Source organism: Geotrypetes seraphini, chromosome 8, assembly GCF_902459505.1.
Source record: "Geotrypetes seraphini chromosome 8, aGeoSer1.1, whole genome shotgun sequence".
NCBI classification, from domain to species: domain Eukaryota; kingdom Metazoa; phylum Chordata; class Amphibia; order Gymnophiona; family Dermophiidae; genus Geotrypetes; species Geotrypetes seraphini.
The window spans coordinates 191635075-191662760 of record NC_047091.1 but is presented as its reverse complement, the minus strand read 5'-3'; the positions used below and the strand labels follow the sequence as shown (position 1 = coordinate 191662760).

Genomic DNA, 27686 nt, shown 5'->3' with positions numbered 1-27686 from the left:
AGCAGAAACCAGAGACAACAAAAGGTAGAAAAAAATAATTTTGTTTCTATTTTGTCATTAGAATATATCAGATTTGAAATATATATCCTGCTAGAGACATAACTGGGGACTGCAAAGCCCAAGCAGTGCTTCTTTAGCTTTCAGCTGGCTCAGGGCTCTCCCGGACCAGGGGGCACTCCCCTAACACTATTCCTATCATGTGTGACTGCAGTATTCTGTAAGCATGATTTTTCTGTGTAGCATTCTGTAATAATTTGGCTTGTTCAGAGGGGATATATGTGAAGGGGAGGGGAGACAGGGGTTTTGTTGGTCCTTGCTCTGTATATTTATATTTATAAAATGACAATTGTACAGAATATTGCTTCTTTTTATACTTTAATAAAATACGTTCAATATAAAATCATAACTGAGGCTTGTGCGGATGGGATCAGATGGTTTGCGGAGACTGAGCTTGCAGAGACAGAGCAGAAATGTGTTTTTTTTATTTCAGTCTTAGTAGTTTGCCGGTCCACAAAATAATTATTTTATTTCTGCCAGTCCACGGGTGTAAAAAGGTTGAAAAACACTGCTCTAGAGCAGAGTTGGCAGCTGCGCTGAGGTGCAGGAAGGTCCCCCGATGACTCGTCTGCCAGCTTTGCTCCGGAAGAAGTAAGTTACATTGGAGGGGGTGGACCCGGCAGACGCAGTTATCGTGGGACCTTGCCGCAACTCTCTGCGTCTGCCGGGTCAACCCCTCTGACGTAACTTACTTCTTCCGGAGCAAAGCCTGCAGACGAGTCATCGCGGGACCTTCCAGCACACAGCTGCCGACTCTGCTCCAGAGCTAATACATCGGAGTGGGGTGGACCGGCAGCTACAGTCATCAAGAGAAAGGAGCAGGACTTCTGGAATGAAAGATTGGTGCAGGAAAAGAAAGGGGGCAGGGTGGTATGGAAGGGTGGTGCTGATGGAACTGATGTACAGGGAAAGGGGAGAGAGACATAAGGGGGAAGGATACTGGATGGAATTGGATCGGAGAGAAAGAAAGGGGGCAGATGCTGATTGAAGAGGGGTGGATGGAGAGAGAAAGGGCAGACATTGGATGGTAGTGTGGCGGGTAGAGGGGGAGCCTATGCTGGAGGGAAGTGCGGATGGGAGAGATAAGGGAGCAAATGCAGGAAGGAAATGGGAGGAGAGAAAGAGGGGAGCAGACGATGGAAGTGGACATAGAGAGAAGGTACTAGATGGAAGGGGAAGAGAAAGAAGGCATATGATGGAAAGAGAGGATAAATAAAAGGAGGGCACATGATGGGGGGAAAAGGATTGAGTTAGGGAAATACTGGAGGGGGTGAGGAAAAGAGGTGGCAAGCTGTAGGTAGACAGTAAAAAAGGAAATTGATGAGAGGGTAGTAAGAACATAATCTAGGTGGATGCAGAAAATAAATTGAAAAGGAAAATGAGGGAAGAAAGGGATTGCAGAAGAGAGATGTGGGAAAGGGAAGGAGAGGAGAGAGATGCCAGACCAATGGGGGTGAAAGGAAAGATGGAAAGGGGAGGCATACAGTTTCTAGAAGGGGCATAGAAGGAGAGAAGATGCCATATAGGGGCAGAGAGATGGCAGACAGTGGACGGAAGGAAGAGAGTAACAAGAAGATGAGAAAAGCAGAAACCAGAGACGACAAAGATAGGACAAAAATGTTCTATTTATTTATTGCTTTAGGAGACATGTGTCACTGTTTCTGTGGGGTTGCATTGTATACAGAGTCCAGCTTCTTGCTGGCTCAATTTAACCTTTGTCTATGTATTTCTATTTTATCCCCCCTTTTACAAAACTGTGGAGCGTTTTTTAGCACCAGCTGTGGTGGTAGCAGCTCTGATGCTCAGAATTCTATGAGCGTCAGAGCTGTTACCACCGTGGCTAAAATCCACACTACAATTTTGTAAAAGGGGGAGGGGTTAGTTTGTGATGACATATTCCATACTAGGCGAAGGTGTTTTCTGTGTGTTCAAAAGACATGGTTTTCTGTTAGGATTGACGGTGTAGGATTGATCTGTACTAGTCTGGCTTGTTTAGTTTTACAATGGGTGTATTGATGTTGTACTACTCACTGCATATGTATGATGCTGCCTTTTCCTAGGTACTCATGTGTGACGTATGGATTGTTACTAAAAATCATGTTTTTCGTACAGATGGGGGAGTGTCAAAAATGATAGGCCCCGGGTGTCACATATGCTAGGTACGCCACTGAGGCTATGCTTTCTGAGTGTTTCTCCGTATTTCAGATGGAATAGTTCATTCTATAGCAGTCTCTTTTAATGCTCTGTCACTTGTGAATTGTGCTGCCCAGCTATCCTAGTCTCCTATGTGATCTTAACAGAGTTTTATTTTACATCACACAACTTAGTAAGCAGAATGGCAGCTGAATTCCATATTCAGAAAACAGTTTGTTCCTATAGGGAAAGTCTTTCCTATAATTCACAATGAAAAAATAACCCCCCAAAACTAACCCCAATCTTCTGCTATTATATCAGAATTCAACAATATAACTGTTCTTGCGTATGTCCACTTGATTATAACTGCCTTTGCTGCACACCACTTGCAGCTTCTTTCTACAGAAAAAAGAGATTAAGTTCCTACCTTGATAATATCTTTTCCAGCACATAGGGATGGTATGCTGAATAATAGTGTTATCCATCTGTGCTCACGCACATCCTGCAGAAGATGTCAATCACAGCTGTTCAACTCCTCCCCCTTCTTCATTGTCTCTGATGCTCCCTTCAGTTCATACCAAAGCTGGCGAAAGCCCTACAGAAGAAATCAGGGGTCTGATCTGCTCAGATGGCATTAAATCAATCAATGAAGAAACAGTAATGTTGTTAAAACATTAAAAAGCCTCCGAGAGGAACAATGAATTCAAGAAACAGCCAGCCTAAACATTTATGGATCTTAACCATTCCTCCCTTATAATCTAATATACAGGCTCTATTTAATCCAATAGTCTGACAGTAAAAAATATATAAAAGTAGAGAAATCCAAGATAGCCGTCGTGGCAGCATTTTGGCACCAAAAAATGGCTTCCAAACACTTTAGGGCTGACCAAAAAAATTCAAAAAATGGGATTTTAGAGGAGGGGAACCAAAGATCTAACTGCAGAAACAGTCAAAACACATTTTTGAAGACCCCCCACTCTGATTTTCCCCATAGGCTGTCACAGATTGTACTCACAGACCATGTGCTGAGGAAATGGTGATGCAGCCTGCTTCAGTTCCCTTAAGGTATAGCTGGATCTGGAGAGGTTCTCTGCCTCAAGCCACTGGTCAGCTGCCAAGCTGAGATCTTCGGGCTGATCCTCTACCCCACCCAGACCATGGCACACAACGTGGAAAACAAAGGGGGGGGGGGTAAAGTTGCAGTCAGCACCCTGAGTGCCCCGAAGGACCCCTATTAATGCCTAACAGCCTGCGCTCAAGCTCCTGATCGAGTCAAGGAAGCAAGCAAGCGCTGAGAGCCCGGAACCCTAAACTCCACAAATCTTCAGCAGGCTGGCCATAAAAGTCCCCGAAAGATACACCTGCCAGATGCAGACTAAAACATCTGCTCCTCTCCAAGTTTACAGAGTAGCCCATTTTAACCGGGATCTCTGACACTGCACAAAACATTTGTGAAAAAGCAGAAAACCAGTAAAGAAATAGAGCAGATGCTGCTTCAGCATTTCATTACAAATCTCTGACTCATATAGTTTTATATCCTGTATTATCAGTATAGGAGGATGGTCCATTTAGCCTGCCCATAAATTGGTCTATCACTTCTTCAGGAGGTAAAAGGTTACATTTATCAACCTTGTCTTTTACATCTCTTGTACATGTGCTGCATTTCTAGCAGGTCATATCAGTTACTCTTGTTAATTAACCTAAGTTTTCTTACAAATTTTTTGGTTCCACCTAATCTGGTAATTCTGCTCTCTCCAAGCTTTCCTGTTCACCAATTTCATCAAGCGTACCATGGTCTGGGACACATATATTCTTGCTTCCATTTGCTTATGTGACATTGTACTTTCTTTGTCCAGGAGACCTTATTTGGTCTCTCTTCATAACAGTTTTCTTTACAATTAGTCCTCTATTTCATAGGACAAGTTGTTCTCTTGTCAGATTATTATTCTCCCTGCCCTATTTTATGGACATTGCATGGGTACATATTACTTGTCTGGACTGGTCTGGTATTGACAATAAGGAAGAAAAAATTATGTCTTATCTGATCATTTTCTTTCCTTTAGTCCTTCCAGACCAGCCAGAACTAGTTGTTTCTTACATCACAGATCACTGTAAATTTGTATTGAAGCTTCTCTGATGAGCTGAATTTCACACATCTGCCGACTCAGTGAAAAACCCGTGTCATAGAGAATTGGATTCCGTAGTTATGGATTCTATTTGTCTGACTGGGACATAATGTCTTAAGTTCTCATTGTTGACCAAACACTTGGTGAAAAGCGCCACAACCTGGCGAAATACTGAACATTCTAGAGCTGCACAATACCCTTAAGGCAGGGGTGTCAAAGTCCCTCCTCAAAGGCTGCAATCCAGTCGGGTTTCAGGATTTCCCCAATGAATATGCATGAGATCTATTGGCATACAATGAAAGCAGTGCATGCAAATAGATCTCATGCATATTCATTGGGGAAATCCTGAAAACCTGACTGGATTGCAGCCCTAGAGGAGGGACTTTGACATCCCTACCTTAAGGGGTAAATTACTTGGAACTATTTTGTTTCTGTCTCGGGTCTGGTAGGACTAAAGGAAAAAAAAATTATCAGGTAAGACAATTTCTCTTTCAGCTCCTTCATTTGCATCATCTTTTTCTACTACCTCAGAAATTGCTCCTATCACTTTCCTCTTCACGCTCAAGTTGTCTCTGTCTCCATACAGTGCTTCCTCAGGAAACCCCACCATCCACTCATTACATTTCTCTTGCAGGTACCACCTCCCCATCTCAGGCATCCAATCTTTCTACCTGCCCTCCTTCCCAACCCTTCATCTTTCTCCCCTCCTTTCTTACCTGCCCTCCACCTTCCACTCTGTCCACTGGCCAGTTGCAAACTTGTACTCAAACAGGTCATTCTTATTCTTCAAGTTCGAGTTGGAATAAATATCTCCAGTATAACCACCTGCAGGATAAGAGAATTCTGATATTCACACAGTATCTTGCAATCGTGTAGGCTCACTTCTACAACAGTCTAACAAATCAGAAAGCCAAGAGAGGAGAAGTGGCAAATAAATCAGCAAAAAATCATCCTCAATATTAGAAAGAATCACTTTATTCACACTTATAAATACTGCGATATATTGCTGGAGAAAGGACCTCAGTGCCAAAATAGCAACAAAAAGATGACCCTAATTCACCTCAGGGTGTCTATTTTACACATCACAGGTCCTAAAAAGCTCCAGTTGCACTCCCAATATGCAAGTGCCTTCAGTTTCCAACACAGAAAATTTCTTTCAATATCTTTAAATTCCAAAATTAGTAATAACATAAGAATAGCCTTACTGAGTCAGACCAATGGTCCATCAAACCCAGTAGCCCGTTCTCACGGTGGCCAATCCAGGTCACTAGTACCTGGTCAAAACCCAAGGAGTAGCAATATTCCATGCTACCGATACAGGGCAAGCTGTGGCTTCCCCCATGTCTTTCTCAAAAACAGACTATGGACTCTTCCTCCAGGAACTTGTCCAAACCTTTCTTAAAACCAGCTACGCTATCTGCTCTTACCACATCCTCTGGCAACGCATTCCAGAGCTTAACTATTCTCTGAGTGAAAAAAAATTTCCTCCTATTGGTTTTAAAAGTATTTCCCTGTAACTTCATCGAGTGTCCATTAGTCTTTGTAATTTTTGATGGAGTGAAAAATCAATCCACTTGTACCTACCTGTTCTACTCCACTCAGGATTTTGTAATTATTTAGATTTAATATCCGCCTTTTCACGAAAAGATTTATCCAAAGCAGTTTACAATTCACTGAATAGTAAGGAGAAATTAGGTCCTTATCTGCTAATTTTCTCTCTTTCAGTCCCTCCAGACTGGCACAGAAAAGGAAGGGTTTACGCTCTTCTGCCAGCAGGTGGAGACTGAGACACTAGCTTTTGACATCAATACAAGTGAGATGTGCAGTCCCTCTTACAATCAGCCTTTACGAATAGCCAAGCAGAAATAAACTAGGCATATTCCAGAACACATGACTCCACACTCATATGGAGATGACGTAAGCTTAGCCCCAAACGGACCAGGAAAACACTGTTGCATACTGATTAGAACAAGAACCTTCCCCACAACATCCCACAGTTCACCAGCTAAACCAGAAGAACCAAAAACTGCTGCCTTTTGAACTTCCCAACAACCATCAACAACCAAACACCTGCAGAAAAAAAACAGAACACCACAAGGCGGGGTTCTGTGCCAGTATGGAGGGACTAAAAGAAAGAAAATTAGCAGGAAAGGACCTAATTTCTCCTTCTTTATCATCCCTCCAGACCAGCACAGAAACGGATGGGACGTATGAAAGAAGTGTTGTAGGTGGGACCCCCTGAAGGGCCGCCACTAAAATGTGCTCACTGAACACCACGTCCTGATGCACCAGATCATCCACACGATAGTGGCGAACAAAGAAATGGAGAGAAGATCAAACTGCAGTTTTACAGATATCCACCAGAAGTATAAGAGAAGACGCAGCCCAAGAGGCTGCCTGACCCCGTGTGGAATGAGCTTTGAGAAATTCCAGGGACAGGTTTCATTTGAAGAAGGTACACCGAAGCAACACCCTCCTTGATTCAGTGCACAATGGTAGCCTTGGATGCACAGTCCCCCTTATGAGAACCTGCAAAGAGGATAAAAAGATGATACGATTTTCAGAACTCCTTGGTCTGCTGAACATAAGAGTGAAGGACCCTACGGATATCCAATTTGTGCAACTGTCTGTGCTCCAAAGAACCCTCTCGACTACCCAAGACTAACAGAACCAAGGACTGGTTGACATGAAAAGGCGTAACTACTTTGGGAAGAAATGAGGGAACCGGCTGCAGCACAACCCACCTGCAGCTCAGAAAACGCATCTCGTGGAAGCAACGGCCACCAGAAAGATAGCCTTAAGAGTAAGGTCCTTCAATGTGCAGGAACCGAGAGGCTCAAATAGAGGACAAACGAGCACAGAGAGAACCAGAATGAGATCCCAGGCAGGAACCGATTGCCTGATAGGTGGTCGGAACAATTTTGCAGCTCTCAGGAATCCATTCACATCCGGAGAAGAGGCCAACCCCCAACCATTCAAGAGACCTCAAAAAGAAGACAATGCAACTACTGTTCCCGAAGAGAAGACCAGACAAGGTCATGCTCCAGGCCACCTGGAGAAACTCCAAGGTGTGAGGCAAAGCAGCGTGGAGGGGCTCAAACCCCCCCCCCCCCCCCAGTGTGGAACACCACTCCTCAAAGACACACCAAACACGCACACAGGCCCGAGAGGTAGAAAGTCTCTAGGAGTGGAGATCACCTTATCGGAACATCCCCACTTCCCTAGGCGTGCCCTCTCAAGAGCCAAGACATAAAACAAAGGGGACCTGGAACGGGACTCTGAGTCACAAGATTGGGCGAAAGGAGCAGTGGTAGAGGATCTGCCATGAGCAGACAAACCAGATCTGCGCACCACGAGTGCTTGAGCCAATCCGGAGCCACCAGGTTCACGCGGCCTGTGTCGAACAATCCGAAGAAGAACTCTGCCCACCAGAGACCACGGAGGAAAGACATAGAGCAGGCCAGACTTCGGCCAAGTCTGCATCAGAATGTCTAGCCCCTTGTGAATGAAGAATCTCGGTGCTTTGGCATTGATACTCATTGCCATGATTGGCCGACCCCACAACTTAACAATCAACTCAAAGGCTTCCAGCCTGAGACACCATTCGCAAGATCCAGTGCATACTTTTTCACCGAAAGGGTGGTTGATCGCTGGAATAATCTTCTGCTACAGGTAATTGAGGCCAGCAGCGTGCTTGATTTTAAGACAAAATGGGATCGTCACGTGGGATCTCTTCACAGGGAAAGGTAGGGGAGGGTTATTGCGGTGGGCAGACTTGATGGGCCGTGGCCCTTATCTGCCATCTGTTTCTATGTTTCTATGACTGAGAAAGTCCGCCTGGACATTGTCCACTCCGGCTATGAGGGAAGCTGAGATGCGTAGAAGATGAGCCTCCGTCCATTCCATGAAGAGAGAGAACTCCAGCGCCACCAGAAGACATAAACTACTGCTGTGGCATTGTCGGAAAGAACTCAAACTGACTTGTCCTCCAGCAAGGACTGGAACTCCACCAATGCTAGCCGAATGGCTCTGGTCTCCAGAACATTGATAGACCAGGATGCTTCCTCTGGTGACCAGCTACCCTGAGCCACGCGACCGAGACACTGAGCTCCCCAACCAAGGAGACTGGCGTCCGTGAGAAGCACTGTCCACTAGGGCTGATCCAGGCTCACTCCCTGAATCAGATTGGAAGACTGTAGCCACCAGCGCAGGCTGCAATGAACTAACCCCCAAAGAGGAATGGGAGAGTCCAGATTGTGAATCTGTAGTGACCACTGTCGAAGAAGCACATACTGAAAAGGACACATGTGAGTCTGAGCCCACCTGACCACTTCCAAGGAGACCACCATCAACCCCAAGACCTGCAGAAAGTCCTGCACCCTAGGGCAGTGACAAGATATCAGCAAGCGAATCTGTGACTACAATTTGCACACCCTGGATTATGGAAGGAACACTCTCCCTAAACTGGTGTCAAACAGTACGCCGAGATACTCCAAGCACTTAGACAAAGTCAAATGGCTCTTGGACAGGTTGACCACCCAGCCCAGGGACACCAGAAACTCAACAACCCGAGTCATAACCCGGGAGCTCTCCTGAAAACGACTTTGCGCGAATCAACCAGTCATCCAGATAGGGGGGTACCAGAATGCCCTCCTTGTGCAAGGCTGCCACCGCCACCACAATAATTTTGGTGGCCAGGCCAAAGGGAAGTGCACAAAACTGATAATGCTTTCCCAAGATTGCAAAGTGAAGGAATCATTGCTGGGAGGCCGAATGGTAACATGAAGGCAGGCCTCTATCAGGTCAAGAGAAGTCAGAAATTCCCCCGGCTGAACTGCCAGAATTACGGATGTTAGGGTTTCCATCTTTGAGATCCAAAATGGGCCAAAAAGACCCCTCTTTCTAAAACACCACAAAGTAAATGGAGTACCTGTCAGTGCAAATCTCCTGAGGAGGCACTGGATTACTGCTTTGAGGTACAGCAACCTGAGCAGTGTCTGGTGAAAAGTCCTCTTCTGCCAAATCGCCCGACAAGGAGAGGAGAGGAAGCGATCTGGTAAAGGATGGGCAAACTCCAGAGCATAACTGTCTGGAATCACTTCCCCACAGATTCATGGTGATTTCAGTAAAACTCCTGCAACCAGGTTCCGACTAAACCCAGGAGAAGGAACCATAACGAACATGTGGCCGGATGAGCAGTGGAGGAGCCCTCGGAGGAATCAAGCCCCTCCCCATTAAAAGGACTGCATGCGTTGAAAAAAACGTCCTCTGGAAGGAAAAAAAGAGGTTGCACCTCAGCTAGGGCAGTACCTCTAAAAATCATGCAAGCTTCCTCTGGCAGAACCACCACGTAAAGCTTGGCGAGGTCGGTCCTCCAGTAATCTAGGCACTTCAGAGTCACTCAAGACATGAACTAGCTTATCCAATTCTTCCCCAAAAAGAGAGGAGTCCCAAAAGGGAAACTTACTGAGCTTAGCATCCATCAACCAACCCCAAAGCTACAGTGTTCGGCGGGTATCTACTCCAAAAGCCATAGATTTGGCCGAGACACGCAAAAGAACATACATGCCATCAGAGATATAAGAAGCTTCCAGCTCAATCTTAGCCACTTGCGGTCAAGATCTTGCTCAGACCACTGGAAACAAGCCCAGGCCACAAGACTGCCACAAATCGCTGCCTGGACAGCCAGGGCAGCCACATCAAAAACATTATTTGAGCAGAGTCTCCATTTCATGGCCCTGAGGGTCTCTCAGGGTTGAACCGCCTTCAACCAGCACGGTATTTCTGCACGAGTTAGCCGAGACCACAGGAGACTTAAAGGTATCTCTATCGCCTTCAGGGATGGGGTAGAGTCTTGCCATGGACCGTGCCATGCGAAAGACGAGTCCAGAACTTTCCACTAAGCGTGCACTATATCCTGAATATCCTGATGCATAAAAGAATCCTTGTTCCAAGGTGCTCACAGCCACCTGGACGATGGCTGAGAGGGCTGGACAGAGGCCGCTGCAGCAGGAGTCAAAATGAGGGCATCTGGAACCAACCCCCCAGATGACCCCCGGCACTAAAGCAGGACACCCAGCCGCCTGTAAATAAGCTTTGCACATGGCCAACATCAAATCAGGGGGAGAAAATCTCGGCAGCAACATAGCAGACATGTTAGGAGCAGAAGACACTTGTGACCTGTTCCTGCCTTTCCAAGACAGGAGGAATGTTGCCTGAGGCCATGGGCAAATTAGACGCACTGCCTGCCAAAACTGAGGGAATGGCCGTTGATAAACTGTCACCAGAAAAACAAACACGGCACCGAATCCAGAGTTGGCGGCAGGAGAAGTCCAGGGCTCACCCCCAGCCGACAAGCAATGCACGCGCGAAAGAGAACCCGGCACGCTGACACCCGAAGCCAGGTCTCCCTCGGGGCGGCCGTAACATTTCATGCATGCGCCAGCCACATCCACTGCACAGTGCCCACATAAAATGCACTTTTGCTGCTTTTTTGAACTGCTCATAATGGATGCACCAAAATCCCACGCACGTCGTATATAAATGGCGGCCTCAAATTGTGCCAAATTTCCTCAGATACAACTGTAAAAATGAATGAGCATGAAAGTCATATAGCAGAGCTAGGAAATAAGGTAGAGAAATTAGATAAATCTGTGGGTAATTTACAGAGCACTGCTATGTCTAACATTAAAGATAGTATAGTGCTTCATGCCAAATTAGAAAAAATTGAGAATTGTATGAGAGCTAAGAATCTTCGTTTTCTAAATTTCCCTATCTCCATTGGAGCTCTTGAGAATGTACTTGCAGGAGAGTTTGCAATACACCAAAGTGGATACCTTTCAGCCTGATCATCTCTACTACAGGCCGAGGGCTTCTAGGGAGGTGGTAGATGAGGGGGAAATAGATAAACTAGTTTCACCAGACAGTTTGAATCTGTCTCAGTTTCTTGAGTCATTTAAGAACACAATAACAAAACGAGCTACTCTGTTGGTAATGTTCAAATCAGTACTAGAGAAACAAGCTATTTTAAAGTTGTATTTTATGAAGAAACAAGTTCTGTTTCTATTTTTCCCGATTTATCTAAGCAGACTCAGTTAAAGAGGAAGCAATTCCTACTGCTTAAACCTAGGCTTTTAGCGTTGGGTGCAACCTTTTTCAAAAAAAATTCTTGTAAATGCCTCATATCATTTGCAAGTGATAGATATGTGTTTCTAGACCCAGTCCAGTTGGATAAACCAATACAGGGAATTTCTTAATTTACTTCTACAAGTCTGGGAGGATGTTTAGTTGACAATTAATAGTATGCCACATGTTATATATTTGGTTTAGTTACTTGTTTCCGAGCAGCAGCACTAGCGGGCTAAATGATGTGGACTAGATCATTGATAGAATTCTCTTTGTATTGTATGTTATGAGCATTTTATGCAGATGATGAAATGGATATTCCTTTATGTTTGTTATTTTAAACTGTAACAAATGTATAAATAAAGAAATTTTTATAAAAGGCGGTCTCAGGCCTTTTTCTTTAATTAAGCTCCTTTTATTCTTTGTGTTTTCCAATTTTTTTCTTTTTATTCCTTCTCACAGCTAAGCAGCTGTATCAAGAAAAGGCAGACCCCCACAGGCACTCTAAACTGTAGTTGTAGCTGCTATCGGTAGCCAGGTTTACAGTTGAGGCTCCTCTAGATTCAGAAAAAACTGGGGAGGTGGGGGAAATGGGGAGAGGGACTCGACCCTTCTCAGTGTGACACCCCCAAGGTCGGTAGGACAGACAAAGGGACGAGAAAGATTCATTTACTAGATCCAACAGGCCTTAACAAATCTCAGCACTGCACAAACAGACCATACCACCTGCTGGAGACTGAGAAACGACTGATTGTAAGAGGGACTGCACATCCCACTTGTACTGATGTCAAAAGTCAGTGTCTGTCTCCACCTGCTGGCAGAGGAGCATGGACTTACTAGATAAAGACAGGTTGTTCACCCTCTCCAAGGCAGAGAGAATGAGAGGGTACTCTCTAAAGTTAAAAGGGGATAGATTCCGTACAAACGTAAGGAAGGTCTTCTTCACCCAGAGAGTGGTGGAAAACTGGATTAAAGGGGAAAACACCCTCCAGGGATTCAAGACAAAGTTGGACAAGTTCCTGCTGAACCGGAACGTACGCAAGTAGGGCTGGTCTCGGTTAGGGCACTAGTCACTGACTTAGGGGCCGCGGCGGGAGCGGACTGCTGGGCACAATGGACCACTGGTCTGACTCAGCAGCGGCAATTCTTACATTCTTATGTTTCTGTGCCTGGGGCAATGGAAGGTTAAATGACTTCCCTAAGTCACAAGGAGCAGGCTGGGATCAAAATCACAAGCACTCAGCCCCTCATTTATTAATGATTATCCTTCTTTATGTCTAATTGGTTTTCCATTGTTTTCTTTATCGGACAAGTCCCTCCTATCCGTACCCTTCTCCTCCACTGCCAACTCCAGACTCCATCCCTTCTGTCTTGCTACACCATATGCATGGAACAGACTGCCTGAGTCACAACGCCAGGCTCCATCTCAGCAGTATTCAAATGGATGATTAACTTGTCGAACTTGGTCTTGAATCCCTGGAGGGTGTTTTCCCCTATCAATGGTTGCCAATGGAGGTGCGAATACTATTCAAATTTGCATGACTAGCACCTTCCTACCTGCTACCACACTTCACGCTACACAACCAGAATCAGAAACATCTTTACATACTCAAAGATCACAGGCTGCAAATACAAATCCTTCCTGGACAGAACCTTCATGTTCCAAGCAAGCAGACAGCAATCCTGGCTGGGAAACTATATAAATAGAGCCAGACAGACCTATGGCGCATACCGAAAATTAATTAAAATCATTCTATTTGACTAATTCATCGCCTAAACAAATGACCTTCTCTCAATATGATATTTCCCTTCACAAACCTGATGTAATTTCTCATATAACCCAAATTTTTATGTAACGTTTCCCCTCTTGCATTCTGTAATTCGCCGATTGTCCAGCCTTCTTTCAATGTGAACCGCCTAGAAGTCTTTTGACTATAGCGGTATAGAAAAATAAAGTTATTATTATTAATCTGGTAACGAGTCTATGGTATTGCTGGTTTTCGTTTTATGTAAACTGTAATCCGCTTAGGTTTTAAGCGAACTAGAAATTTTTTTCAATAAATAAATAATGTAAAATAAAAACCCACTTGCCAAGGCTGCTTTCAACGCCTAAGTCCCAATCACCATAAAATGGCCTATGTTCTTCCTATCATCCTCTCTGCAAGAACTCCTCTGTCCAAACTATATTGTAAGCTCTTCAGAGAAGGGACCATCTATTACATGTCAAATGTACAGCGCTATAGAAATGTTCAACAGTAGCAAAAGTAACATCATGCTCTGTATGCTGAGTTAACAGGTGACACGCTATGATTTTATTACTAAGTGGCTGGGCTGATAGATTTAGGATTTTTATAACTAGTTTTATAATTGCTAGCCCCCTGAAGAAGTCCCTCTGGGCAAAAAACAAGGAACCCTTTTCGGCGCCTTATTGCAAGCAACAGCTGGGATACAAGTGAAATGGGGGAGCCACTGAAGTAGACTGCTTTAGATGAGATCTCAAACGTGTACACTCTTTGGAAGCCTAGAGCAGATTGGCGAGGTGGGGGAAGGGGGGAGGGACTCTACCAGTCGAGTGTGGCACCCCCAAAAGGCACCCACAACAGGGCCACTAACCAGGGAAAACTGCACAGGCTTACCACCTCCACCTGCTGAGACTGAGAACAGACTGATTGTACTTGGGACTGCACAGCCCACTTATACTACAGCCAAAAGTTTGTGTCTCAGTCTCCACCTGCTGATAGAGATGCGTTATAACCCATCAGTGCTGTGCTGGTCTGGAGGGACGATAAAGAATGGACAATTAATTATTTAGCAATTATCTAAATATACTGAAAGAACATAAGAGTTGCCTCCGCCGGATCAGACCAGAGGTCCATCGCGCCCAGCAGCCTGCACCCGCGGCGGCCCATCAAGTCCATGACCTGTTAAGTGTCCCTGTCTTTCCTGTACCTATCTCTATGTCTATCTGTACTCCTCAATCCCCTTATCCTGTAGGTATTTATCCAAACCTTCTTTGAACCCCTATAGCGTGCCCTGCCCTACCACAGCTTCCAGGAGCGCGTTCCATGTGTCCACCACCCTCTGAGTAAAGAAGAACTTCCTAGCACTTGTTCTAAACCTGTCCCCTTTCAATTTCTCCGAGTTCCCCCTTGTACTCGTGGCTTCCCACAGTCTGAAGAATCTGTTCCGGTCTACCTTCTCTATGCCTTTCAAGATTTTGAAGGTTTCTATCATGTCTCCTCTAAGTCTCCGCTTTTCCAGGGAGAAAAGCCCCAGCTTATCTAACCTATCAGTGTATGAAAGGTTTTCCATACCTCTTACCAACTTAGTTGCTCTTCTCTGGACTCCCTCAAGTATTGCCATGTCTTTCTTGAGGTATGGTGACCAGTACTGGACACAGTACTCCAGATGGGGGCGCACCATTGCACGATACAGTGGCATGATGACTTCCTTCGTCCTGGTCGTGATACCCTTTTTGATGATACCCAACATTCTGTTTGTTTTCTTTGAGGCTGCCGCACATTGTGCCGATGCCTTCAGTGTTGTATCCACCAACAAACCCAGGTCTCTTTCAAGGTTACTTACCCCTAGCAATGATTCCCCCATTTTGTAGCTGAACATTGGGTTCTTTTTCCCTACATGCATGACCTTGCATTTCTCTACGTTAAAGCTCATTTGCCACTTTTTTGCCCATTTTTCCAGTTTCGTTAGGTTCCTTTGGAGGTCCTCACAGTCTTCCGTGGTTCTAACCCTGCTGCAGAGTTTGGTGTCATCTGCAAATTTTATAACCTCACAATTTGTCCCCGTCTCCAGGTCGTTTATAAATATATTGAACAGAAGCGATCCCAGTACCGACCCCTGCGGAACTCCGCTCGTGACCCTTTGCCAGTCGGAGTATTGGCCCTTTACTCCAACCCTCTGTTTCCTGCCCTCCAACCAGTGTTTAATCCATCGGTAGACATCCCCTTCCACCCCATGGTTCCACAACTTTTTAAGCAGCCGTTCATGGGGTACCTTGTCGAAGGCTTTTTGGAAGTCAAGGTAAATGATGTCAATGGATTCCCCTTTGTCCATTTGGCTGTTTGTCCCTTCGAAGAAGTGCAGTAAGTTCGTAAGGCATGACCTTCCTTTGCTGAAGCCGTGCTGGCTCGCCCTCAGCTGTCCATTGCTTTCCATGTGCTCGCAGATGTTGTCCTTGACCAGTGATTCCATCATCTTTCCCGGAACCGAGGTCAAGCTCACTGGCCTGTAGTTTCCCAGGTCTCCCCTCGATCCCTTCTTGAAGATAGGTGTGACATTCGCTATTTTCCAGTCCTCCGGGATCTCCCCAGTTTTTAAGGATAGTTATAGATTTGCTGGAGTGTAACCGCTATTTCATTTCTCAGTTCTTTTAGTACCCTTGGGTGGATTCCGTCTGGGCCTGGTGATTTGTCACTCTTTAATCTGTCTATCTGTCGGAGGATATCCTCTTGGCTTACCTCTATTTGCTCTAGCTTTTCGTCCTGATCCCCACTTATGATTTCCTCGGGTTCTGGAACATTGGATGTATCCTCGCTTGTGAAGACCGACGAGAATAACTTGTTTAACCTGTCGGCTACCTCTTTTCCCTCTCTCACCACTCCCTTCATATTTTCATCATCCAAAGGTCCTACTTCCTCCCTTGCCGATTGCTTCCCCTTCACGTACTTGAAGAATGGTTTGAAGTTTCCCGCTTCCCTCGCCAGTCTCTCCTCATATTCTCTTTTCGCTTCCCTAACCACCCGGTGACATTCCTTTTGTTATTTTTTGTGTTCCTTCTGGTTTTCCTTAGTTTGGTCCTTTTTCCAATTTTTGAACAATATTTTCTTGTCCCTTATCACCTTTTTCACTGCATTTGTTATCCACACCGGGTTTTTTGTTCGATTCTTTTTGCACCCTTTCCTAAACCTGGGGACGTACAGGTTTTGTGCTTTGTGCACCGTGTCCTTGAGTAGGGACCAGGCTTTCTCTACGGTCTCCATCTTCCCTGAGCTGCTTCTGAGTTTCTTTCCAACCATCTTTCTCATAGCGTCGTAGTTCCCTTTTCTGAAATTTAGAGCTGTCGTTGTGGTTCTCTTCACCTTTGATGTTCCTGATTCTAGGTTGTACTGGATCATATTGTGATCGCTGTTTCCCAGTGGCGCTATTACTACTACCTCCTAAGCGGGTCCCCCTAGCCCGTTGAGGATTAGGTAGAGAGTGGTATCTCCTCGCGTTGGATCCTTGACCATCTGTTCCATGAAACAGTCCCTCTCAGCCTCCAGGAATTTTGTTTCCCTCGCGCAGTTGGAGTGTCCAATACTCCAGTCTATCCCAGGGTAGTTGAAATCCCCCATCACCACCACACTTCCTCCTTTGCATTCCTGCCTCAATTCAGCCTCCAGATCTTGGTCGTTGGCTTCCGGCTGTCCCGGTGGGCAATAGTACAGTCCCAGTTTAATGTCAGCCCCATTTCTTCCTGGTAACTTAACCCAAAGTGATTCCAAAATGTCCGCCCTTACTGCTGTTTCCATCCTGGTCGAGTGAATGTGGTCTTTTATATATAATGCTATTCCTCCACCCTTCTTGTACGTCCTGTCCCTCCTATAGAGTAGGACCACATCCCATTTGTTGTCCTCGGACCACCATGTCTCCGTGACTCCAATTATGTCTAGATCCTCCTTGTTGGCTATGACTTCCAGTTCTCCCATTTTGGCTCTCAGGCTCCTTGCGTTTGTGTATAAGTAATTGTAGTCCCGGTTGTTTGTTTTCCTTGCTGGTTTCTCTTGTGGTTTGTTGCTCCCGCCGACCCCCTCTAGGGCTGCCAGCTCTCGAGTTTCGTTTTGTTCTTCCTCCTGCTGTGTTGTGTCCCCTTTATCCTCAGCCAGCTTCCCCACTTTTACATGTCCCTTTAGCTCCTGCTGTTTGTTCTTCTTTTTGCTCTCCAGTTTCAGTTGTTCCTTGGACCACTGTATTCCATCCTTAAGTCCTCCTCTACAGTTTCCCCGCTCAGTATCTTTCTTCGATACTCTAGTCCAATGTGTCATTGTTAGATCGACTGTCGGCTTTCCCCTTCTCCTCAGTTTAAAGCCTTGTCTATTGCAGTCTTGACGTTGTTCGCCAGCATTCTTGTTCCCGCCGTGCTCAGGTGCAGTCCGTCCCTCCTGAAGAGCTTGTTCTTCCCCAAAAAAGTTGTCCAGTTCCTTACAAAGTGGAATCCTTCCTTTTCGCACCATCTCCTCAGCCATCCATTTATTGCTTGCAGCTCGGTCTGCCTCCTCGCATCCGACCTCGGTACTGGCAGGATCTCAGAAAAAGCTATCTTCCTCGTCCTCAGCTTCAGTTTCCTCCCCAGGGTCTTGAACTGCGTTAGTGCAGTCCTGTTGTAATTTCTTCTGCTGACATCGTTGGTTCCAACGTGGATTATCACTGCTGTCTCCTCCGTCTCAGCTCCTTCCAGGATCCTCTCTATTCTGTCCGTGATGTCCTTCGTTCTTGCCCCCGGGAGACATGTCACCAGCCGGTCTTCTCTCCCTCCTGCTATGTGACTGTCCACTTCTCTCAGGATTGAGTCTCCCACCACGATTGCAGATTTCCCCTTCTTCTTCAGCTTCCTTTTTGGTCTCCAATCTGTATCCTTGGTGCGGTCCGTAGCTGCTCCTTCTGGGCTCCGGTGGGTCTCAGCCTCCTCAGTCTGCTCGGTACTTCCGCAAGGTCGTTCTCCCTCGGCGCCTGGTGGATTCAGTCCTCCATCGGTTGATTCCTGTCCCCCGGCGTCTGGTGGATTCTGTCCTCCATCTGTTGGTTCCTGTCTATATTGCTGGTGATCCTGTACCTCCACCATCCTGCAGGCCTCCTCGATGAATTTCTTAAGCTCCCTAACTTGCTCCTGGATGTGGTTCTCTCTGGTGGGATCCTCAGTTGCCCAGCACGATTCTTCTGAGGTGCACAGGCCCTCCAGCTCCTGGACCTTGATCTGCAGTCTCCCGACCTCCTTCTTCAGGCTCTCCAGTTCCCGACACCGGCCGCTTATGTACGCCTGCCTTCCGGACGGGAGGTAGTCGTACATATGACATCCGGTACAGTAAACTGGAAAGCTACGCTGGGTTCATGCTGCCTCCATTTTTCTGTCCTCCTTCCTGCAGCCCTTCGTTGTCTGGAAGTGGTGTCCGGCGTGCAGCTAGCTGAAAAAGTAGAGAGAGAAGAGAAGAATGAGTAAGAATGGAATGTGTGAGAGAAGAAAGTACCTGTAGTTTATGCTGTATGAGCTTGCTGCTGGGTGGCCTGGGCTCCTGGCTCCTTCGCAAAGGCGCTCTCGCTAAGGCGAGCACCTTTGCCGCGCGCCGAACGGCTGCGCGCCGTTGGCTGCTCCCCTTTTATGGGCGAATCAGCTGGTGACGTCGGGGAGTAGGCGGAGCTATCTCTCGCCTCTCTCCCCTCGACTTTGCTCGGTCTCCCTCTGCCTGTTCGGCTCTTTCCTCTCCGCTCCTTACTGCTGTCTCTCTCCGTTCAGTCTGCCTTTCTCTCCACTCCTCTTTGCTCCTTCCTCTCCGCCCTCCGCTCCTCACTGTTGACTTTCCCCACTCAGACTGCCTCCCTCTCCGCTCCTATCTGCACCTTTTCGTCTCCCGCTCAGCCTCCTCCGATTCGCCCCACGTGCTTTGGGTCCTGCGAAAGAAAGCACAGCTCCTCCTAAACACCAACAGCTGTTGAAAACTGAAGGCACTTGCATACTGGGACTACAACTGGAGTTTTTTTAGGACATGTGATGGGTAAAATAAATACCTTGAGGTAGATTAGGGTTATTTTGGCATGGAGTTCCTTTTTCGCCAGCAATATACTGCAGAATTTATGGTATAAGTGTAAATAAGTGATTCTTTCTAATATTGGGGCTGACTTGCTCACATTTACACACATTCAGCACAAAGAGAAGAAAAAATACAACAGGATCAAAAATGAATGAAGATATGAGGCAAGGCAAGAGTCAAAGAGGCCAGGGGTTCTGCTGTCACGGAGTGAAATACTGCTGTTGAAGGAGATCCACCAGGAGAGGGGCTCATTCAGGAGATTTGGGACAGGAAACCCTTTCTAAGTTGAGAGCTGCTTGAGAATTAAGAAGATTGAGCACCCAGAACATAGATCCAGTGCAAGGGCTAAGTCCATGTGAATGCAACTGAAGCAAGACAGCACTGCTCTGGGCCCAGCACAGACTTACCAAACACGAACATGCTGCTGCCAAAGACCACTGCAGAGTGGTGATACCTGGGGGCAGGTGGTGTGCCAGTGGTGATAGCCCTGTAAAACATATTACACTAGTCACATCAGTTAAGCAGAGCTTACATACCAAAGAAAACAAGCCATGTAAAAGTTGGTACCATCAACAGGTGGCCTGAAGGAAGCCATTAGCAAGACATTGCAAAGTAGCTATAAATGATAATAAATGGCTCTGAGCTTGGGAAGCAATTTATATTTCAGCTAACCCCATCCCGCACCCACTGTGGCCCTCCAGTACTGCCCTAGTGGTGTGGGGAGCCGGAGCTATCATCAATCTTTCCCTCCGGGCGACTTTGTGTAACTAGCCTGCCCCTCGGCCCTTCCCTCTCGGTCCTCCTGCAGGTCTACCTTAGGTCCCCGGTGGTCCAGTGGTGAGGCGGTAAAGGAGCGATCCCTTTACACTCCTGACCAGAAGTCTCTGTAGGGAAAAAATGGCTGCTGTGAGATCCCGTGGCAAACTGCGAGATTCAAATCTTGCTAAGTTTGCCGCAGGATTTCACAGCAGTCATTTTTTCACTACGGAGACTGCTGGGCAGGAGCATAAAGTGAGGGAACTGTGCAGATGAGCCACCTCACAACTGCCAGCTACAAAACTGAAATGAAACACTTCAGACAGAAAATGTGCTCAAGGAAACTTTTTTTTTTTTTAAAAAAAGAAAACATTAGAAATAAGCAGGTATCAAAAAAATAGCAAAAGCATGGTCACCTCGAACTGAGAGGTGACTGACCCCTCAGTCCAAAAGAAAGCAGCTAATGGTGGAAAAGTAAAACCTCCTGAGAAAAAACTGCCAAGCCAAAAACACAAATAGTGGAAAAACACCAACTCTATCCTTCTTTCTAGTTACCGGCAATTATAAACCTCAAACGCATTTAAATTACAGACGCAGAAGCTTCTTGTCCACCAGCAAACAAGAAAAACATAGGGACTTACCTCGGAAGAGTAAATACTCGAACTTGCTCTTCAGACAAAAATTCCAATAAGCTTCTACCTCATTTCACACTCCAAAGCCACCTCAGTGGTCAGGAGTGGATCTGGAGGGAATTGGCACCACCAGATGTCACCCAAGCTGGGGGATGAGGGACCCAGAAGCTCCATGAGAAAGATGGCCAGCATAACCCCTGCTCAACTGCCACCTCGAATTAACCAGATAAGCACCAAAAAGGAGCCACACGATCCATCCACCATCCACTTGAAGACAGAAAAATATTGAACATTCCAGGCAGCATGATAGCCTTTAAGGGCAAAGCTCTTGGGACTCTTTTTGTTCTGTCTCCATCTGCTTGTAGATGGCATAACCCATTTGTTCTGCACTGGTCTGCCACAGACAGAAACATGACAGCAGATAAAGGCCAAATGGCCCATCTAGTCTGCTCATCCACCGTAACCATAATGGAAATGAGGCTTTTCAATCAAAGATAAGTTCAATATGCTCACCATGTGCAGAAGAAGTTCCCAAAGAAACTGATAAATTCTTTAGGTACTCCAGAGACAATGAGCAAGAAGGTGTTACCAGCCCCATTCTCACAACTTCCAAACTTCTGCTTGTCTTAGCATTTAGCTTGGGGGAGGGGGGATGGGACTTGCATTCCCCAGGAGATAATGTTTCTAGAGCAAGAGAGGCCCCATGTCTCCACTAAACTGCTGCAGTCCCAGTGGCTGCTCCACCGAGGTTCTGGCTGAGCCCAGGATATAGTAAACATATTTATTAATCAGCCAAGCCACCGTAGAAGCAGGCAGAGTGGTCTTAGAAGAGCCAGTAACTCCATTTCTTTTCCCCATCATAAAGGAAAGAGGGAAAAAAATGCTGCTGCCACCTAGTTCTTGCTTAGATCTATATTGTACTGTATTTCATAGATGGGATATAAGTCCCAATTGTACTATTATTTGCATTTTCTGTATCTCAGTTCTAATCCCCAGCTCTCCCATTGTCTCTCTGAGTGTGAGTATGGTTAAGTTCTTTACCTCAGTCCTAATCTCAGCTCCGTCATCAACTCTATAAGATGTTAAACAAGTAATTTCTTCACCTTATGCCAGTTCTGTCCTGACTGTAGCAGAGCTTCCTCCTTACCTGCACCAGGAACAGTCCTTCACATCAAACCTCAACAAATCGTTCAGCATGTTTTTCCTGCAACGAGATAAATTATTTAAAACTTTTTATCAGAGGAAATTATCCGAGATATCCAATATCTAACAGTAACACAGAAAGTAACAGTAGTAGTCTGGCTGAATCATGAAAGCATAACATCATATAAGGTGGGGCAGAAATCTAATAACATCTCTATTTCGCTTTACTATAATAAACAATCACTGATTCCTGAACTTGCAAGTGGAGTCAGATCTGGATAATGCAAGATTTAAAACAAAAATTATAGCCATTAAACTATGTGACTCAATCATTAATTATTCCCTGTTGGAGCTTACAAATGAATAGATGGCACCAGATCCAGCACCTAACTTAATTTGAGGCAGTTTAGACTTAGGCCTGCTATGTAGCAGTTTTGAATTAAATAACATATTCATTTAGTGGCTAAACCAGAGTTTCCAGAACTGCCACTGACTCTTTTTATAAGGATATTATTACGACTACTACTATATATCACTTACATAGTGCTGAAAGGCATACGCAACGCTGTACATTTTGACATTTCATTGACGGTCCCTGCATAAAAGAGCTTACAATCTAACTTGGACAGACATGACATATGAGGAATTAGGAGATGAAAGAACTCTTGAACACTGCCAGAGAGGGAGCTCACCACAGAGATTCAGCTCAGCAAGGTCGAAGGGCAGAGGAGGAGAAGGGTACTTGCCAGCTGAGTGGAGCTCGCAAGGGAGATAAGTGAAGAGAGATAGTGAGGGGCAGCTGAGTAGGTCAGTAAGAGGAGTTTGAATTGTATTTGGGAAGCCAATGAAGTGACTATAGCGGCTCTCGCGTGCAGCATTGATGCTATAAACTGTTCTGTTCCTCCAATGAAGGGTGGCAATATATCCAAACCTGTGATTAACAAACAGCCCCATAGTATCCACATACAAAGCTTCATCTTATTGATGTTACTACTAATTTGTAAAGTATCTCCTTTTCCCCTTTTCTTTCTATTTATATATCAACAAATGTATTAGTTTGGCAACATAAGTAAAACTGTCATGCCCATAAAGTTATCTGAATAGACAAAACTTGTAATGTGCTCCAAATTTAGGATCGCAAGAGTTTCAAAGCCAAAAGTATAAAACCCAAAGGCACTTACCCATTGTCCCCTCCAAACACATAAATGGCGTCTTTGTAAGCAACAACTGTGTGTTTGCTACGTCTGAGGAAAGAAAAGAAATGGTTAGGGCAGTGCATTCAAAACTTGTGTGCCGCTGTGAGCTGCCGGTGAGGCTCCAGCTGACTGCTTACAGGACGGGCCTCTTGCAGCGAGAGGTACCATCTTAGAGACAGTCAGCTGGTGCCTCTCCAACTCCAGCATCCCCCACTGGTGTAGTAATTGCCTACTGAGGGCCTCGGCGCATGCACAAACATCGCTGTGATGACATCACACATGGATGTGATGTCATTGCATCGATGTCCGGGTACTTCCAGAAGCCCTCCAGCTGGGGCCCTGAGTTTAGTGTGACTTTAAAAAGCTTGAGGGACACTGGGTTAAGGTGTCCTGAAACAAATGCAACCAGTCAGCAACATCCCTCATTCCGCAATCAGTGTTGTGCCAGAGATGGGCAACATGTGAAGAAGGGTCAAGAACTCTGTTTAAGTGAGGAGGATGGGGCGATTCTATAACAGGGATGCTGAGTGTGAATTCAAGAGTAGAAAATGACACGGGGACAAATTTTTCCCTATCCCCAAGGGAACTCATTTTCCCATCCAGTTCTTTTCCTGCAAGTTCCGTCTTCATCCGCACAAGCATCAAACCCTTTAAAATCCTAAGAAGCAACATTCTAGAGCTGAGATTGTGATGTCATAATGCCTCATTCCACCAATGCCTAAGCTCCGTCCTCATCTGCCCAAGCCTCAAACCCTTTAAAATCCTAAGTAGCAACATTCTAGAGCTGAGATTGTGATGTCATAATGCCTCATTCCACCAATGCCTAAGCTCCATCCTCATCTGCACAAGCCTCAAACACTAAAATCCTAAGTAGCAATATTCTAGAGCTGAGATTGTGATGTCATAATCCCTCATTCCACCAATGCCTAAGCTCCGTCCTCATCTGCACAAGCCTCAAACACTAAAATCCTAAGTAGCAACATTCTAGAGCTCAGATTGTGATGTCATAATGCCTCATTCCACCGATGCCTAAGCTCCGTCCTCATCTGCACAAGCCTCAGACACTTTAAAATCATAAGTAGCAACATTCTAGAGCTCAGATTGTGATGTCATAATGCCTCATTCCACCGATGCCTAAGCTCCGTCCTCATCTGCACAAGCCTCAGACACTTTAAAATCATAAGTAGCAACATTCTAGAGCTGAGATTGTGATGTCATAATGCCTCATTCCACCAATGCCTAAGCTCCGTCCCCATCTGCACAAGCCTCAAACCCTTTAAAATCCTAAGTAGCAACATTCTAAAGCTTAGATTGTGATGCCATAATGCCTCATTCCACCAATGCCTAAGCTCCGTCCCCATCTGCACAAGCCTCAAACCCTTTAAAATCCTAAGTAGCAACATTCTAGAGCTGAGATTGTGATGTCAAAATGCCTCATTCCACCTATGCCTAAGCTCCGTCCTCATCTGCACAAGCCTCAAACACTTGAAAATCCTAAGTAGCAACATTCTAGAGCTCAGATTGTGATGTCATAATGCCTCATTCCACCAATGCCTAAGCTCCGTCCTCATCTGCACAAGCCTCAAACACTTTAAATCCTAAGTAGCAACATTCAAAAGCTCAGATTGTGATGTCATAATGCCTCATTCCACCAATGCCTAAGCTCCGTCCTCATCTGCACAAGCCTCAAACCCTTTAAAATCCTAAGTAGCAACATTCTAGAGCTGAGATTGTGATGTCATAACGCCTCATTCCACCAATGCCTAAGCTCCGTCCTCATCTGCACAAGCCTCAGACACTTTAAAATCCTAAGTAGCAACATTCTAGAGCTCAGATTGTGATGTCATAATGCCTCATTCCACCAATGCCTAAGCTCCGTCCTCATCTGCACAAGCCTCAAACACTTTAGATCCTAAGTAGCAACATTCAAAAGCTCAGATTGTGATGTCATAATGCCTCATTCCACCAATGCCTAAGCTCCGTCCTCATCTGAACAAGCCTCAAACACTTGAAAATCCTAAGTAGCAACATTCTAGAGCTCAGATTGTGATGTCATAATGCCTCATTCCAACAATGCCTAAGCTCCGTCCTCATCTGCACAAGCCTCAAACGCTTTAAAATCCTAAGTAGCAACATTCTAGAGCTCAGATTGTGATGTCATAATGCCTCATTCCACCAATGCCTAAGCTCCGTCCTCATCTGCACAAGCCTCAAACGCTTTAAAATCCTAAGTAGCAACATTCTAGAGCTCAGATTGTGATGTCATAATGCCTCATTCCACCAATGCCTAAGCTCCGTCCTCATCTGCACAAGCCTCAAACACTTTAAATCCTAAGTAGCAACATTCAAAAGCTCAGATTGTGATGTCATAATGCCTCATTCCACCAATGCCTAAGCTCCGTCCTCATCTGCACAAGCCTCAAACCCTTTAAAATCCTAAGTAGCAACATTCTAGAGCTGAGATTGTGATGTCATAACGCCTCATTCCACCAATGCCTAAGCTCCGTCCTCATCTGCACAAGCCTCAGACACTTTAAAATCCTAAGTAGCAACATTCTAGAGCTCAGATTGTGATGTCATAATGCCTCATTCCACCAATGCCTAAGCTCCGTCCTCATCTGCACAAGCCTCAAACCCTTTAAAATCCTAAGTAGCAACATTCTAGAGCTGAGATTGTGATGTCATAACGCCTCATTCCACCAATGCCTAAGCTCCGTCCTCATCTGTACAAGCCTCAAACACTTTAAATCCTAAGTAGCAACATTCAAAAGCTCAGATTGTGATGTCATAATGCCTCATTCCACCAATGCCTAGCCACATTCTAGAGTCCCACTGTCATTCTGTATTCTGGAGCAGTGGTTCTCAACTGGGTCCCTAACCAATCAGGTTTTCAGGCAATCCGCAATGACTATGCCTGAAAGCCATTAGCATCTAATGGAGGCAGTGTCTGCATAGTCATTGCGGAGATGCCGAAAACCTGAGTGAGACAGAGCGCAGTGGCTTCTGGGAATCCAGCTGGAGCAGCCCCTCCCCCTTCACCTGGCGCCCACGAACTCGTCACAGGGGGGCAGCCGACGCCAGCGATGCACCGCCTCGAAGGGCCCGAAGTTGAGGGTCAGGTACTCGACGCTGTCCGAGCAGCTGTGGTCGAAGTCCACGCTCGGGGCTACCTTCGAGCTGCACGCCATGGCGCCGGCCGGAAGCGAGGACCGGCGAGAGCCGCGCCGGACGTGACGTCAGCCGTCGCCTTCGCCGTCGGTTGGTGGGCTGAGGCCGAGAGGACGCTGGGAAAAGCCCGCGAAACGTTAGAGCAGTTGCCAGGGAGCTTCTCAGTCGTTGCTTCACTGACTGTCTGCGTTGGTTTTGTAGGGTTTGGTGGGATGGGCGGCAAGGAGAGAAAACAGAGGGAAGCTCTCAAAGGAGGAGGGTCACCAGAGGAGTGCCCCAGGGGTCAGGCGGAGGGTGAAGAATTGGCAAATGCAAAGTCATGAATCACAGTTGCCAGATGCTAGGGTCCAAGAAAAGGTTCTGGGTGTCATCGTAGACAATACACTGAAACCAACGTGTAGCAGCAGTTGAGAAATTAAACAAGATACTAGGACTTATTAGAAAACAAGACTAAGAATGTCAGAATGCCCCTGTATCGCTCCGTGGTGCGACCTCATCTGGCGTATTGCGTTCAATTCTGGTCTCCTTATCTCAAGAAAGATATAGTGGCACTAGAAAAGGTTCAAAGAAGAGCGACCAAGATGGTAAAGGGGCTGGAACTCCTCTTGTATGAGGAAAGACTAAAACGGTTAGGGCTCTTCAGCTTGGAAAAGAGACGGCTGAGGGGAGTAGAACGGGTACAAGTGGATTGATTTTTCACTCCATAAAAAATCATAAAAAGCAGGGGACACTCGATGATGTTACAGGGAAGTACTTTTAAAACCGATAGGAGGAAATTTTTTTTCACTCGGAGAATAGTTAAGTTCTGGAACGCATTGCCAGAGGATGTGGTAAGAGTGGATAGATGGAGGTTTGGACAAGTTCCTGGAGGAAAAGTTCATAGTCTGCTGTTGAGATAGACATGGGATAGTAGCATGAATGCTGCTACTCTTTCGGTTTTTGCCAGGTACTTGTGACTTGGATTGGTCTCCACAAAGATGGGATACTGGGCTAGATGGACTACTGGTCTGACCCAGTAAGGCTATTCTTATGATCCTTGACAGCGACCTTCTGCTATCCACCTCATTCTGCTACCTCCAACAACTATGGAAAATCAGACAATACTTCTCAGACCCAGTCTTCGTTTAACCACTATATGCTTTTGTCCTCTCCTATATGGAATTACTATGAAAAACACACGCATTAACTAGAGTGAGTACAAAATGCTGCCATTCAGCTCCTGAAGAATCTTCACATACGAGACCCGGTCTCCCCTGTGCTGCCCACGGCTGCTGATTGACAAACAATGTATATTCAAAGGCCTAGTAGAGGCCTACAAATTCTTCCATGATATGGTACCAGCCTATATGGCCAACAAATTACTACCCTATACCCCAAATCAACTGCTATGCTTTCAAGAAGAAAATCGATTACATGTGTCCTGGGAAGCGTCCTCCATCTTGAGACTGCCTGCGAAAGATCAGACTCTCACTACCTACCATGCCTCTGGAACAAACTACCTACCCACATAAGATCATTAGGTCTACTGAACTTCAGGAAGGCAAT

At 45.9% G+C, this 27686-nt stretch overlaps 1 protein-coding gene across 1 annotated transcript in view; it reads right to left on the bottom strand.

The window, feature by feature from the left end:
- Positions 1–26223, bottom strand: part of LZTR1 (leucine zipper like transcription regulator 1) — a 115723-nt gene extending 89500 nt beyond the window's left edge. The window contains exons 1-5 of the mRNA XM_033955529.1: positions 26013–26223; positions 22959–23021; positions 21782–21838; positions 19654–19733; positions 5033–5141 (exon numbers count right to left, since the gene is read on the bottom strand). Of these exons, the coding sequence (XP_033811420.1) occupies positions 5033–5141; positions 19654–19733; positions 21782–21838; positions 22959–23021; positions 26013–26161 (458 nt within the window). The 5' untranslated portion in view covers positions 26162–26223. The remainder of the gene's footprint in view (positions 1–5032; positions 5142–19653; positions 19734–21781; positions 21839–22958; positions 23022–26012) is intronic.
- Positions 26224–27686: the final 1463 nt, after the last annotated feature.